A 13264-nucleotide genomic window follows, 5' to 3' on the forward strand; every position below is an offset into this window, starting at 1 on the left:
TGGTATATTACATTGCCCTGATCACACTCATTCATCTTAGAAGGTATTAATAAAATGTAAATGTGCTTTTCTTTGTAACAAATTTAACTGAAACCTTCTTCTCATATAATAAATAAATAAATATAGCCTACTTTGCAAAATTTTTAATGTGTACCGCATTTAGGCCTAGGAAATATGTTAATGTCCCGAATTTGAGTCTAGAAAATATGGTCACCTTACTGAATAAGCATCAAATAATTTTCAACCATCATCTATCAACACCTCAGTTCACTGTTACTATGTAGAGTACAGCCATCCTCCTTTTCAAAATTTCCAGCCACATCCCACCCTTCAATCTCCTGCCTGGTCTGATGCGGCCCACCATCGCTTCCTCTCCTGTGCCAACCTCCTCATCTCAGAGCAGCACCTGCAACAAGTTTCCCCAGTTATTTGCTGGACGTATTCCAATCTCCACCTCCCCCTACAGCTCCCTCTTGAACCGTGGAAGTTATTCTCCGATATGTTAGTACACATTCTGTCAACCTGTCCCTTCTTCTAGTCAACATTTTCCACCCTCCTTTCCTCCCTGCGATAATCTCCTCACTTCCATTCTTATGAATTCACTGAACTTTCATCATCATTCAGTAATACCATATATAAACACACCGATTCTCTTCTGTTCCGTTTTTCCCCGCTGCCCACAACTCATTTACCAGGTGGTTACAATTAAACTGACAGTGTTGAGAGTGCTGCAGTGTGGGCTGCATACATTGCAGGATGCTGAAACATCATAGGTATGTTCATCAATTGGTGCGCTTGCATCATACGTTGGAGGGGGAGGGGGGAAAAAAGGTTGCTTTCCCTGCCACAGGAGCAGAATGTGAAAAGCTTCCTATTTTGACGTTTATATGCTGTTTACCATTGGCGACATGGGTGGATTTCTTTTTGGAAGTGACTGTTAGTGTAATGGGTGAAGAAAGTTGAAGTTTTGTATATGAAATTACAAGGTCTAAACTTCGCTCCCACCATTTGCCAATCGGTGACGACAATGGTAAGTAGCGATCGAAAGAAACACATCACAGACGTCGGGCAGTTAGCTTGGACCTCGGTCAACATAACCTCATTCAAACATTAGTTGATTTGTGTCTGCATCAAAGTTTTTCTTGAGTGAAAACGTCAGTTTACGAGCCTCATTCTCATCATTGGCGGGAGGTGGTACTGTTTCGTTTCAATACGAAGGAAACAGCGGCTGAGTCTCATCGAATGCTATCAAGTACATATGGTAAGGATGCTATTAGTGAAAGAACGTGTCGTGAGTGGTTTCAAGAACGGTGACTTTAATGTCGTAGACTGGTGGGAGAGAGAATGTTTTCGAAGATGCAGAATTGGAGACACTGCGGAGCGAAGACTCGAAGATGCAGAATTGGAGACATTGCCAAGTGAAGTCTCGCGTCAAACTCTAGAAGAATTGGTACAATTAGTGGGAGTGACACAGCAAGCCACTTCAAAATGTCTCAAGGCCATGGGCATGGGCTCGATTCAGAAAGAAGGAACTTGGGTCCCTTATGAGCTGAAACTGAGAGACGTTGAATGGCATTTGTGTGTTTGTGAACAGTTGCTTCAGAGGCAAAAATGGAAGGGATTTCTGCATCGCATTGTGACAGGGGACAAGAAATGGGTTCATTACGATAACCCTAAACAAAAAGATCATGGCGATATCCCGGCCATGGTTCCACATCGACGGCCAAACCGAATATTCACAGCTGCAAGGCTGTGCTCTGCATTTGGTGGGACCAGCTCTGCGTCGTGTACTATGAGGTGTTAAAACCGAGTGGAGCAATCACAGGTGCTCATTATCGAACGCAATTAATGCGTCTGAGCAGAGCATTAAAAGACAAACGGCCGCAATACAGCGAGAGGCACGATAAAGTGATTTTGCAGCACGACAACGCTCAACCCCACGCTGCAAAAGAGGTCAAAACACACTTGGAAACTTTAAAATGGATAAGTCGTACCCCACCCGCCGTATTCTCCAGACACTGCTCCCTCTGACTATCACCTGTTTAGATCAATGGCACATGGCCTGGCTGACCCACACTTCAGATCTCACGGAGAAGTCACGAATTGGATCGATTCGTGGATCACTTCAAAAGATGAACAATTTTTTCGGCGCAGGATTCGTACACGGCCCGAAAGATGGGAGAAAGTAGTGGCCAGCGATGGATAATACTTTGAATGATACACGTGTAACCAATTTGTTTCATTAAAGCCTCAAATGTAGGGGGAAAAATGGCGAAAGCAAAGTTGTACACTTTGTACTACTGAGAAGAAAGACCGAGCATTGTTCGTATAGTTGTTTTATCAGAATAGCAGCACTCAATTGCAGAAATATTGCTGCCGAACAGGTGCAAAGAGGCCCCATGTCAATAAGTATGGTAAAGAATGTGATCAAGAAATGTGAAGAAACAAGCGAATTAAGTGGTGCAGCAAGGAGAGGGAGGGGGCGTACTCCCACGGCAGTTGACGAAGTTGCTGTAGCTGTAGCCGACTGGACAGCAAATGCCATAAATTCTGTAGCCAGTGCTCGAGCTGCGTCACGGGAATTCTCTCTGCCCTGGTCAACAGTTCAAAAGATTTTGTGGCACATTTTACACTGGTATCCACGCTAGACTCCGAATGTCACAAAATGAAGCCCCAAGACAGGCTACAACACCGAGACTTTGCGCTCGATTTTTTGGCATGCATACGGCCGTTCTACTCTGTCGTACATTGTGCAGGAACATCCACTTTATGCGACTGTGTGGTGTGCTTTCACAAGATCCTTCGTTTCTCGGTCCATTTTCCTTTGAGGAGATGACACCTCTTCGGCCTGTTAGGTGTAGTCACACCTGCAATATATAAGGACCTCCTCGTGCAACACATGATTCTAGCTTTGCGAGAACACAACTAGCTCCGCACCACTATTTCGTGCAGGTCGGGGAGACACCACCCTTCGCTCCCCAGGTGGAAGACTTACTTCGAGAAACCTCCGGTAACGAGAACATCGTCGCTAGGCAATTTCGACAAGGTGTGTGGCCTTCCACATCCTCCAACCGAAAACCGTGTGACTTCTGGTTGTGGGATATTTGAAAGATGGTCTCCATTAGAGATGTATCCAGACTGTTCCTGATCTGAAGGATAGCATACGAGGAAATACTGCTCTGTTTACACTACATATCCTGCAAGCAACTGTCAAACGTGGCGTATTACGGATGCAGAAATGTGCCGAGTCGGGAGACCGTATTGAACAAGTTTTAACTTGTGAACATATCCAAATAAATGTACCGGAACCACCATTATGCGTTTGATCATTCCTCCCTTTTTCCTGCACTCACACTACATTCTCACTGCTTACAGCGCCATATTTGCAACTGGCGGCACTAAGTGGAACTTTTATTTGATTTTCGACATACTCCGCGAGCACACCTCCTAACGAACGTACCTACGACGTTTCAATGTCCTGCAACGTACAGAGCCCCCGCTGCAGCATTTTGAATACCACCCGATTGATTATAACCACCAGATACATACAATGCTGTGCTGCAGACATACGAGGGTTGTCGGAAAAGTTCTCAGCCTCACCCACAGATCAAAGCACTATCTGTGCGATTTCTCCCTCTCCACATGTCAGTGGACTCCGTGTAAAACTGCGAGTTATTCCTGGCAGCAGCTGACTGTAGGCAACGAATTTAAAAAGTTGTGGTGTGTGTGGTTTTGGACTTGGGAAAAAATAGAGTATCATGCAGTGATTAAAATCTCCATAAAAGGAGGTTTAACACCAACCAAAATTCATTTGCAACTTTGGAGCTCTTCACCTTCATACAATGTAGGCTTTCACAGCCGGTGCTGTCTTCAGTTGAAACTTCTGAGTGGAAATTTTATACATCGACCACGGCCTCTCAGCCCGGAAGATTCAACTGATGTCTTCACCTTCAATTTCCACTGTGAAGAAATGAGTGTCCGAGTTTAAATGCGATTGTGAAAGCATCCGAGACGATACACGCAAAGGATGTTCAAATTGTGCAAGCACACTGGAAATCGACAAAGTGCATAAGTGAAGACAGTATCTGCTCTAACGGACATGTCCCAAAGAAAAGATACCATTGGTGACCACGCAGCTCTCTTAGAATGAAATGATAATTAAATCAAGATCCTAAGCTCTCGACAGGCATCGATATACGTCAACGGGGACAGTTGAAAATGTGTGCCCCGACCAGGACTCGAACCCGGGATCTCCCGCTTACAAGGGAGATGCTCTATCCGTCTGAGCCGCCAAGGGCACAGAGGATAGAGAAACTGCAGGGATTTATCCTTTGCACGCTCCCCGTGAGACCCACATTCCCAATGGGCAGGGGCACTACGAATGTAGTGTGTGGACATTAAGTTGGGAATGTGGGTCTCACGGGGAGCGTGCAAAGGATGAATCCCTGCAGTCGCTCTATCCTCTGTGCCCTCGGCGGCTCAGACGGATAGAGCGTCCACCACGTAAGCAGGAGATCCCGGGTTCGAGTCCCGGTCGGGGCACACATTTTCAACTGTCCCCGTCGATGTAAATGAACGCCTGGTCAACAGCTTGGGGTCTTGGTTTAATTATCATTTCAAAGTGCATAAGATTTTGGAAGATCACTGTATAACAGTCCACGAAATTACTAACGCTCTAGGTGTATCAAAAGAATAAGTTGGTCACATCTTGCACTAGGAACTGAAAACGAGAAAGCTCTGTGCAAGATGGGTGCCACGGGTGCTCACTGCAGATCACAAACACATTCACACGGCACTTTTCAAAAAGTGATTGGTGCATTTTAAGAAAAACAGAAGTAACTTTTTGTGCCAATATGTGACGTAGATCAAATTTAGATTCACCACTACACACCCAACTCCAAACAACAGTCTACGCAGTGGACAGAAGCTGGTTCTGCAGCTCCAAAGAATGGGAGAACAGTGCCAGCAGCTGGAAAGACCACGGTGTCTGCGTTTTGGGACGCAAAAGGAATTCTGTTGACTGACTAACTCGAGATAGGTAAAACTGTAACTGCAGAATACTACTATCAACTTTTAACAAAACTCGGCTGAAGCATTTCTGGAAACAGAGCCATCTTAAAGAAGAAATAATGTCATCTTGCATCAGGACCTGCACCTGCCCAAGAAAGTGTCTCGGCAAAGGGGAAATTTAGGATTTCCAGTACGCAAGGCCGGAACATCCGCCCTATTCCCCAGATTTGGCTCCCTCAGACTTACAACTATTCTCAACACTGAAGAAATTCCTCTCCAGTTGGCACTTTCCGTCCGACGGAGAAGCCACTGCAGCTGTAGATGGGTACTTTGCAGCTCTTCCGGAGGAACACTACACACAGGGGAAATGGCATTCTAACTCTGCCGGGTCAAATGTATCGATATAAGAGCAGGTTATGTTAAAAAATGAAACTTCTTTGAAAGCATAAAGTGTCATTTTCACAATTGGGCTGTGAACTTTTCAGACCATCTTCATAAATCCTCAAACTATGGGCTACATTTACTATTAGCAGACCCCTATTAGTGAGGAATTCTTTCTTTGCCTGTGCTGGTCTCATTTATGTCCTCCTCACTACAACTGCTGCAAATTATTTTTCTTCCAAGATAGTACCATTCCTTCTAGATGCTACTTCGTGGGCCCAGTTTTGATGTTAAGTTTGTCACTAATCTCATTTCCGGTTCTACTCATTACTACTGTCCTTCCTCGATTTTCTCTTCGTCCGTATCCCGTGTTCATCCCAGTGGACAGCGGTATCGAGACTCTACATCTACATCTACATTACATCCATACTCAGCAATCCACCTGACGGTGTGTGGTGGAGGGTACCTTGAGTACCTCTATCGGTTCTCCCTTCTATTCCAGTCTCGTATTGTTCGTGGAAAGAAGGATTGTCGGTATGCTTCTGTGTGGGCTCTAATCTCTCTGATTTTATCCTCACGGTCTCTTTGCGAGATATACGTAGGAGGGAGCAATATACTGCTCGACTCCTCGGTGAAGGTATGTTCTCGAAACTTCAACAAAAGCCCGTACCCACCTACTGAGCGTCTCTCCTGCAGAGTCTTCCACTGCAGTCTATGTATCATCTCTGTAACGCTTTCGCGATTACTAAATGATCCTGTAACGAAGCGCGCTGCTCTCCGTTGGATCTTCTCTATCTCTTCTATCAACCGTATCTGGTACGGATCCCACACTGCTGAGAAGTATTCAAGCACTGGGCGAACAAGCGTACTGTAACCTACTTCCTTTGTTTTCGGACTGCATTTCCTTAGGATTCTTCCAATGAATCTCAGTCTGGCATCTGCTTCACCGACGATCAACTTTATATGATCATTCCATTTTAAATCACTCCTAATGCCTACTCCCAGATAATTTATGGAACTAACTGCTTCCAGTTGCTGACCTGTTATATTGTAGCTAAATGATAAAGGATGTTTCTTTCTATGTATTCGCAGCACATTACACTTGTCTACACTGACATTCAGTTGCCACTCCCTGCACCGTGCGTCAATTCGCTGCAGATCCTCCTGCATTTCAGTACAATTTTCCACTGTTACAACCTCTCGATACACCACAGCATCATCTGCAAAAAGCCTCAGTGAACTTGTGATGTCATCCACAAGGTCATTTATGTATATTGTGAATAGCAACGGTCCTACGACACTCCCCTGCGGCATTCTCTCCATTGAGAATGACATGCTGCGTTCTGTTATCTAGGACTCTTCAATCGAATCACACAATTGGTCTGATAGTCGATATGCTCTTACTTTGTTCATTAAACAACTGTGGGGAACTGTATCGAACGCTTTGCGGAAGTCGAGAAACACGGCATCTACCTGTGAACCCGGGTCTATGGCCCTCTGAGTCTCGTGGACGAATAGCGCGAGCTGGGTTTCACACGATCGTCATTTTCGAAATCCCACCCCTACAGAGTAGGTTTCTAGTCTCCAGAAAAGTACTTATTCTCGAACATATCAGATGTTCCAAAATTCTACAACTGATCGACGTTAGAGATATAGGTCTATAGTTCCGCACATCTGTTCGACGTCCCTTCTTGAAAACGGGGATAACCTGGCCCCTTTTGCAATCCTTTGGAACGCTACGCTCTTCTAGAGACTCTACATAACACTTCGAGATTCCGTCAAACCTGGGCAGGTGTCCTTTCGCGATGTGTGCAGCCAGCGCGGTGTTCCCCGACAGCAGCACGTTGCAGTGAGGGCAGGTCACCTGCTTTCGCATCGAGTAGATGGCAGACATTTTCGGCGCCGAGGCTGCAGCGTCCGCACCGAAAGAGCCGCCGCCGCAGTAGACGTCACCCGCCAGCCGACGAAGCCGCCAGGATGCTCGGTGGTCGGAGGCCCCGACAACTGGGGCTTCGACTGTGTACAGAAACAGAGAAATTGAAGTGAGAAACGATGATTTTATTTCCAAAGAAATTGTAATGGAAGTTACAAATGCACGGACCAACCGGAGTAATATTATTAGCACCTACGTGGAATGTCAACATACAGTAACCACTCACATACAGCAGGGGGCACCAGTAGCAGTCAAGGCTATATAAAGCACATCAGGGGAGATGGAAAACAGTGCAGTCGCCATAATCTGGAAATTGAGTGATTTATCTGACTTCCAAAAGGGCACAATAATTGGTTTTTGGGCCAAGGACGGAAGCATTTCCAAAATTTACAAGTTTGTAAAGTGTCTGTGTGATGGCACAGGTCAATTGCACCGTGCATTGCAAAATAGTGCTTTCCCAAACAGTGCCGAGCCAACTGGCGTGCAACATGGGCCGCAGATTTATTTTTTTTTATTTATTTTTTTTAGGGTGCTCAACTACTAACGTCATTAGCGCCCAGTCAGAAATGTTAGTGCACTAATAGTGTAGATAAAACGCAAGGGGGCAACACCAGAAAGTACATACAAAGACACAGATAAACAAAATAAAAGAGTTAGATCTTTTTGGACAAGTCCGTCAAAGTAATAAAGTTAAGGACACAAGCAGTTGCTCGAGCGTCATCGGCAAAAAGTCCCTGTAAGGTAGATGGCAGACACAGGACAACGCGAGAGTGAATAAAACAGGGACAGGACAATAAAACGTGGCGCACCATCAATGGGTGACCAAAGGGGCACTGCGGGGCAGGGTCACCGGACGACAGGTAGCGGTGGCTAAATCGGCAATGCCCAATTCGCAACCTGGCCAAAACTACTTCTTCTCACCGGGAAGGGCGGGGCTGTAGATGACAGTGTCGAACGATGGCTGCGCAGATGTGTACAGGCGAAATGATGTGCAACTGCTGAATATCTGACTTTCCAGAGGAACCGACGGGCTACATGTTATGCAGTCACCTGTCACGTGTCAGATGTCAGCCAGCCTTCAGGAGAACACAGGGAGGGAGAAGAAAAAGAGAAAGCTCAAACGCCAAAGGGGAGGGAGGATAGGAGAAGGGGAATGAAGAAAGAAAAAGAAACGAAACATAGTTCTAATATTGGCTACTGAAAATGCCGAGCATATGGCCGAAAATATCCCAGACGTGTTCCCCAAGGGAGGAGAAAAAGAATAGCAAGAAGATAGACAAGCAGCACGGAAGGGAGAAAATGCTACAAAGGCTGGGACCCTGAGGTAGCCAAGCACGAACCCGCCAAAGAGCAGCAAACACCCTGGGGGACAGTGGTGGGAGGTGGGGAAGGGGGGTGATATCCCATTTGAAAATCATTATGGACAAACTGTTTTCGCTCTAATTCCAGTTATTCTAAATAAATACTAGTGCTATTGCTATTATTGCAAATAGGTATTAGATGAAATTCTGAGTGAGTGGCTGGTAATTTCAGGTAATTCATGCAATTCTGTGGGTTATTTAGTTAATTGGACCCGGCAACAATGTTTCGACCATCATTCAAATCTATGCGATTGAGTGAGAAGCAACATAACCTCATGTCTGTGTTCTTTGCAGTGTTATAGATAATAGACTGTTGAACAGTTGCAAGATGGTCAAGAAAAAAAGGACCTATTTGGAACTTATTCATTTTAAAAGTCAAAGGAGTATCCTGTCAATATTGTTTTAAGGAATGCAAACTGTCCTAGTCCAACAAAATGCAGAATTGTATCAAAAAGTGTCTCAAGTGCCCTTAGATTTTGAAAAAAAATGCTTGCGTTAGCTACAGTGCTTGATAACCTTTTAATTATTTTGCTGTAGTATAGTATAAGTAAAAATACTATCTGCAACAAGCTAGCTACTTAATATAAAATATACCTTATATCAAAAATTAGTTTTAAACTTGAGTGACATTTTCTTTTTTTAAAATTATATACTACCCAAAGAATTGACCTCACTGAAGCTCAGCAACACCAGTCCCGGTGGAGCAGTACGAAATGTAGAAGTCGTCTGCATACAGAGAAGGTGAGACGGACTGCCCTACAGCTGCTGCTAGACCATTAATGGCCACTAAAAATAAACACACACTCAATACGAAGTCCTGCGGGACCCCCATCCTCCTGGATACGGGGGGAAACTATGGGAGGCACCAACTTGGGACACACAGAGTATGAAGCAACAGGAAATTGTGGATAAAAATCAGGAGCGGGCCTCCGAGACCCCACCCGTCTAATGTGGCAAGGATACGATGTCGCCAGGTCACGCGATACACTTTTCCTAAGTAAAGAAAGACGGCAACAGGGTGTTTGCATCTGGAAAAGGCTATTCGGATGGCAGACTTGAGGGACCCAAGATTATCAGTGGTAGAGCAGGCCTGGCACAGAGCCAGTAGGCCACGTGACTCCAGGACCCAACCCAACCACCGACACACCACACATTCCGGCAGCTTACACAGAACGTCGGTGAGGCCGATGGGCCAATAGCTATCCACATCGACCAGGTTTTTACCAGGTTTAAGCACTAGAATGATGGTGCTCTCCCACCATTGTGATGGAAAGACATCATTGCACCACATCCGGTCAAATATGATAAGGAGATGTCGCTTGTTGTCATCTGACTGTGGATCCGATCTGGCCCGGGAGCCGTGTCGGGGCAATGTGCAAGGGCACTGATGAGCTCCCACTCAGTAAATGGGGTGTTATAGGATTCACTGTGGCATGTAGTGAACAAGAGGACTTTCCTTTCCATCCGCCGTTTAAGGGTACGAAAGTCTGGGGGTGGGGGGTGGGGTGGGGGGTAGTTCTCTGACGCAGAGGCTCGAGAATAGTGCTCAGCAATTGCATTTGCATCGGTAGATAACACACCATTGATGTTAATGTCAGGTACACCTGTTGCGGTCCGGTACCCAAAATGACGTCTGACGGTCGTCCAGACTTGGGGAGGTGACGTACGGCACCCAATGTTTGTGATTTCTCTCTCCCGCTTCCGTCTTTTTATAAGCTGGCGAACGCAGGCACGGAGCTGCTTAAAGGCTACGAGGTGCTCCAGGGAAGGGCGCCGCTGTAGAGCTCGCCGTGTCTCCTCAATTGCCTCACCGACTTTCGGCAACCACCGAGGGACCGCCTTTCGCCGGAGGCACCCTAAAGAGTGAGGGGTCACGTTTTCCGCCGCAGTAATGATTGTCGTAGCCACCTGCTCACATCAATGTTACTGTGTGGGGGAGAGTCAACAGTGACCGCAGAGGTGAAAGTTTCCCAGTCTGCCTCGTTTAAAGCCCATCTGGATAGGCGTCCGTGGGCCTGACGCCAGGGCAGTGACGGGAAAATGTGAAAATGGTCACTAACACACATGTGGTCATGTGCTCTCTAGTGGATAGATGGGAGAAGTCCTGGGCTGCAAATGGATAAGTCCATGGCCAAGTAACTACCACAAGCCACACTGAAATGTGTGGCGGCCCCAGTATTTAAGACGCAGAGGTCAAGTTGTGACAGTAAATTTTCGACATTTCTGCCTCGGCCAGTAAGCACGGTGCCACACCACAAAGGGTTACGGGCGTTTAAATCTCCCAAAAATAGGAAAGTTTTACGGAGTTGATCAATCAGTGCAGCTAATACATACTGCACCATTTGGAGGAAGATATACATTGCTGACAGTTATTTCCTGTGTCATCATTATTCCGACAGCCACAGCTTCAAGAGGAGTTTGAAGGGGCACAGTTTCACTACAGACTGAGTTTAGGACATAAACGCAAACTCCACCCGACACTCGATTATAGTTGCTAGAGTTCCTGTAATATCCCTTATAGCCGCAGCGGGCAGGGGTCTGCAATGTCAGGAAACAGGTTTCCTGGACGGCTATGCAGAAATCAGGTGTAAAGCTTAACAGTTGCCGTAGCTCAGAAAGGTGGTGGAAAAAAACCGACACAATTCCACTGAAGGATGACATCATTGTGAGACTGGGAAGGCATGGAACATTCAATGAGGCAGTTTACGCCTCAGGGTCACCTGCTGCCACCAACTCATTGCCTGAGCAGTCTATACAGGGTGTCCAAAAAGACTTTCCGTGATTACATAAATTGATAACTCAGGCTAGAAGTAAGATACAAATATGAAACTTCTGTCCAATTGTTTACAACTATCAAAGTTTTTCTTCTGTTTTAGGTTCGCAGTACGTAAGTAGTGGATGAGGTGTAGTGCCCAAGAAGCCATGTTAACCAATCAGGAGAAGGCACAGTGTGTCCTGTGGTACCATGAGACACGATCACCGACCACAGTGCAGAGACACTTCCAGACAACATTTGGAAGGAATCCACCCGATGTCAAGAGAACTAAAGCCTGGTACGAGAGGTTCAAGAACACAGGATCGGTTGCTGACCTTCTGAGGTCTGGTCACCTGGGAGCCTCAGCAGACAGGGTGGAAGCTGTAAGGCAGTCTTTTCTGCCAAGTCCGAAGAAATCGGTGCGCAGGGCCTCACGTGAATTACAGATGCCAAAAAGCTCTCTCCATGAGGATTTTACACAAACGTTTATTGTTTCGTGCATACAAAGTGCAGATCGTTCAGGCCTCATTGCCCAATGACAGTACACGTCGATATGACTTTGCGGTCGAAATGTTATCACGTATTGAGAACGATGATGGTTATCTCAGACAAATTGCCTTTTCCGACGAAGCGCCCTTTTCTGTCAGTGGAGTAGTGAATCGCCATAATGTGCGCATTTGGGGTTCACAACCCCCTGGCGAGGTCACGGAGTGCAGCAGAGGCAGTCCAAAGGTGAATGTTTGATGCGCGATACTGCACGATCGAATTATCCGGCCGTTCTTCTTTGCCGAGGCTACCGTCACATCTGCAGTGTATCTGGACATGTTGCAGCTGTATGCTGTTCCTCAGCTGCTTCAGTATCACCCCGATGTCTCGTTTCAGCAAGGCGGTGCACCGCCTCATTGGGGTTTGGACGTCCGTGCCTATCTCGATATGACCTTTCCGGGGCGACGGATTGGTCGTGATGGGCCAACGGTTTGGCCTCCGCACTCTCCTGACATAACCCCATTAGACTTCTTTTTATGGGGTTATGTCAAGGACGAGGTCTACTGAACACGTGTACCAGATCTCGAAAGTCTGCGGCAGCAGATAACCACAGTCGTCGAATCGAGCCCTCCAGTGATGTTGGCTAATGTGTGGGCGGAAATTGAATATCGCCTAGATGTGCTACGTGCTACCGAGGGTGTTCAAACTTTGATAGTTTGTAAACAATTAGACACCAGTTTCATATTTGTATCTTACTTCTAGCCTGAGTTATCAATTTATGTAATCAGCGAAAGACTTTTTGGACACCCTGTATACCCAGTGTCTGAGCGTCCGGCAAGATCTAGGTCCTCAGTGGACGCCAGAATCTCCACCTTATCCCCAGACGCAGCACTAGTAGGTAGCGGTGGCGTGGGTGCCACCGCAATTTCCTCGGTCTTAGAGGTCTACTTTTTGGACTTTTCTCACTGCTCCTCGGGTTTCTCTGGCCGGGAGGGCTTCACAGATTCAGTGTACGGGACTGAGGATGATCCTGAAGCCCTACGACCAGCTTCTGGGCACTTCAGCCACTGGAGGGCGTCATCTTCCCCATTAGCAGAAACCTGGGAAGGGAGTGACCCGAGGGCCCCCTTCCTGGCAAGAGGAGCCGAAGAAGACTTACGCTTCTCTGGCTGAGAAGTGGGGACTTGTGTCCCTGATGGCTAGGGGGCAGTGTTCCCAAGTTATGTGGAGGGGGGAGGGGGGGGGGATGCCCCCCACCATCTAGGGGTAGGTGTAGCCTTCTGGCTCTGAGAGCCGACTGGAATTCGAGGAACTGATGGGGCAACAACTGTTCTCATA

The 13264-nt window shown here is 46.7% G+C and overlaps 1 protein-coding gene across 2 annotated transcripts in view; it reads right to left on the reverse strand.

Annotated features, from left to right (window-relative positions):
- LOC126213308 (uncharacterized) overlaps positions 1–13264 on the reverse strand; it is a 229667-nt gene that overhangs the window by 200856 nt on the left and 15547 nt on the right. For both annotated transcript variants that reach the window (XM_049940995.1, XM_049940994.1), the window contains exon 2: positions 7176–7407. In XM_049940995.1, coding sequence (XP_049796952.1) covers positions 7176–7285 — 110 coding nt within the window. In that variant the 5' untranslated portion in view covers positions 7286–7407. The remainder of the gene's footprint in view (positions 1–7175; positions 7408–13264) is intronic.

The sequence above is a fragment of the Schistocerca nitens genome, chromosome 11, assembly GCF_023898315.1.
Source record: "Schistocerca nitens isolate TAMUIC-IGC-003100 chromosome 11, iqSchNite1.1, whole genome shotgun sequence".
Classification (NCBI taxonomy): Eukaryota; Metazoa; Arthropoda; class Insecta; order Orthoptera; family Acrididae; genus Schistocerca; species Schistocerca nitens.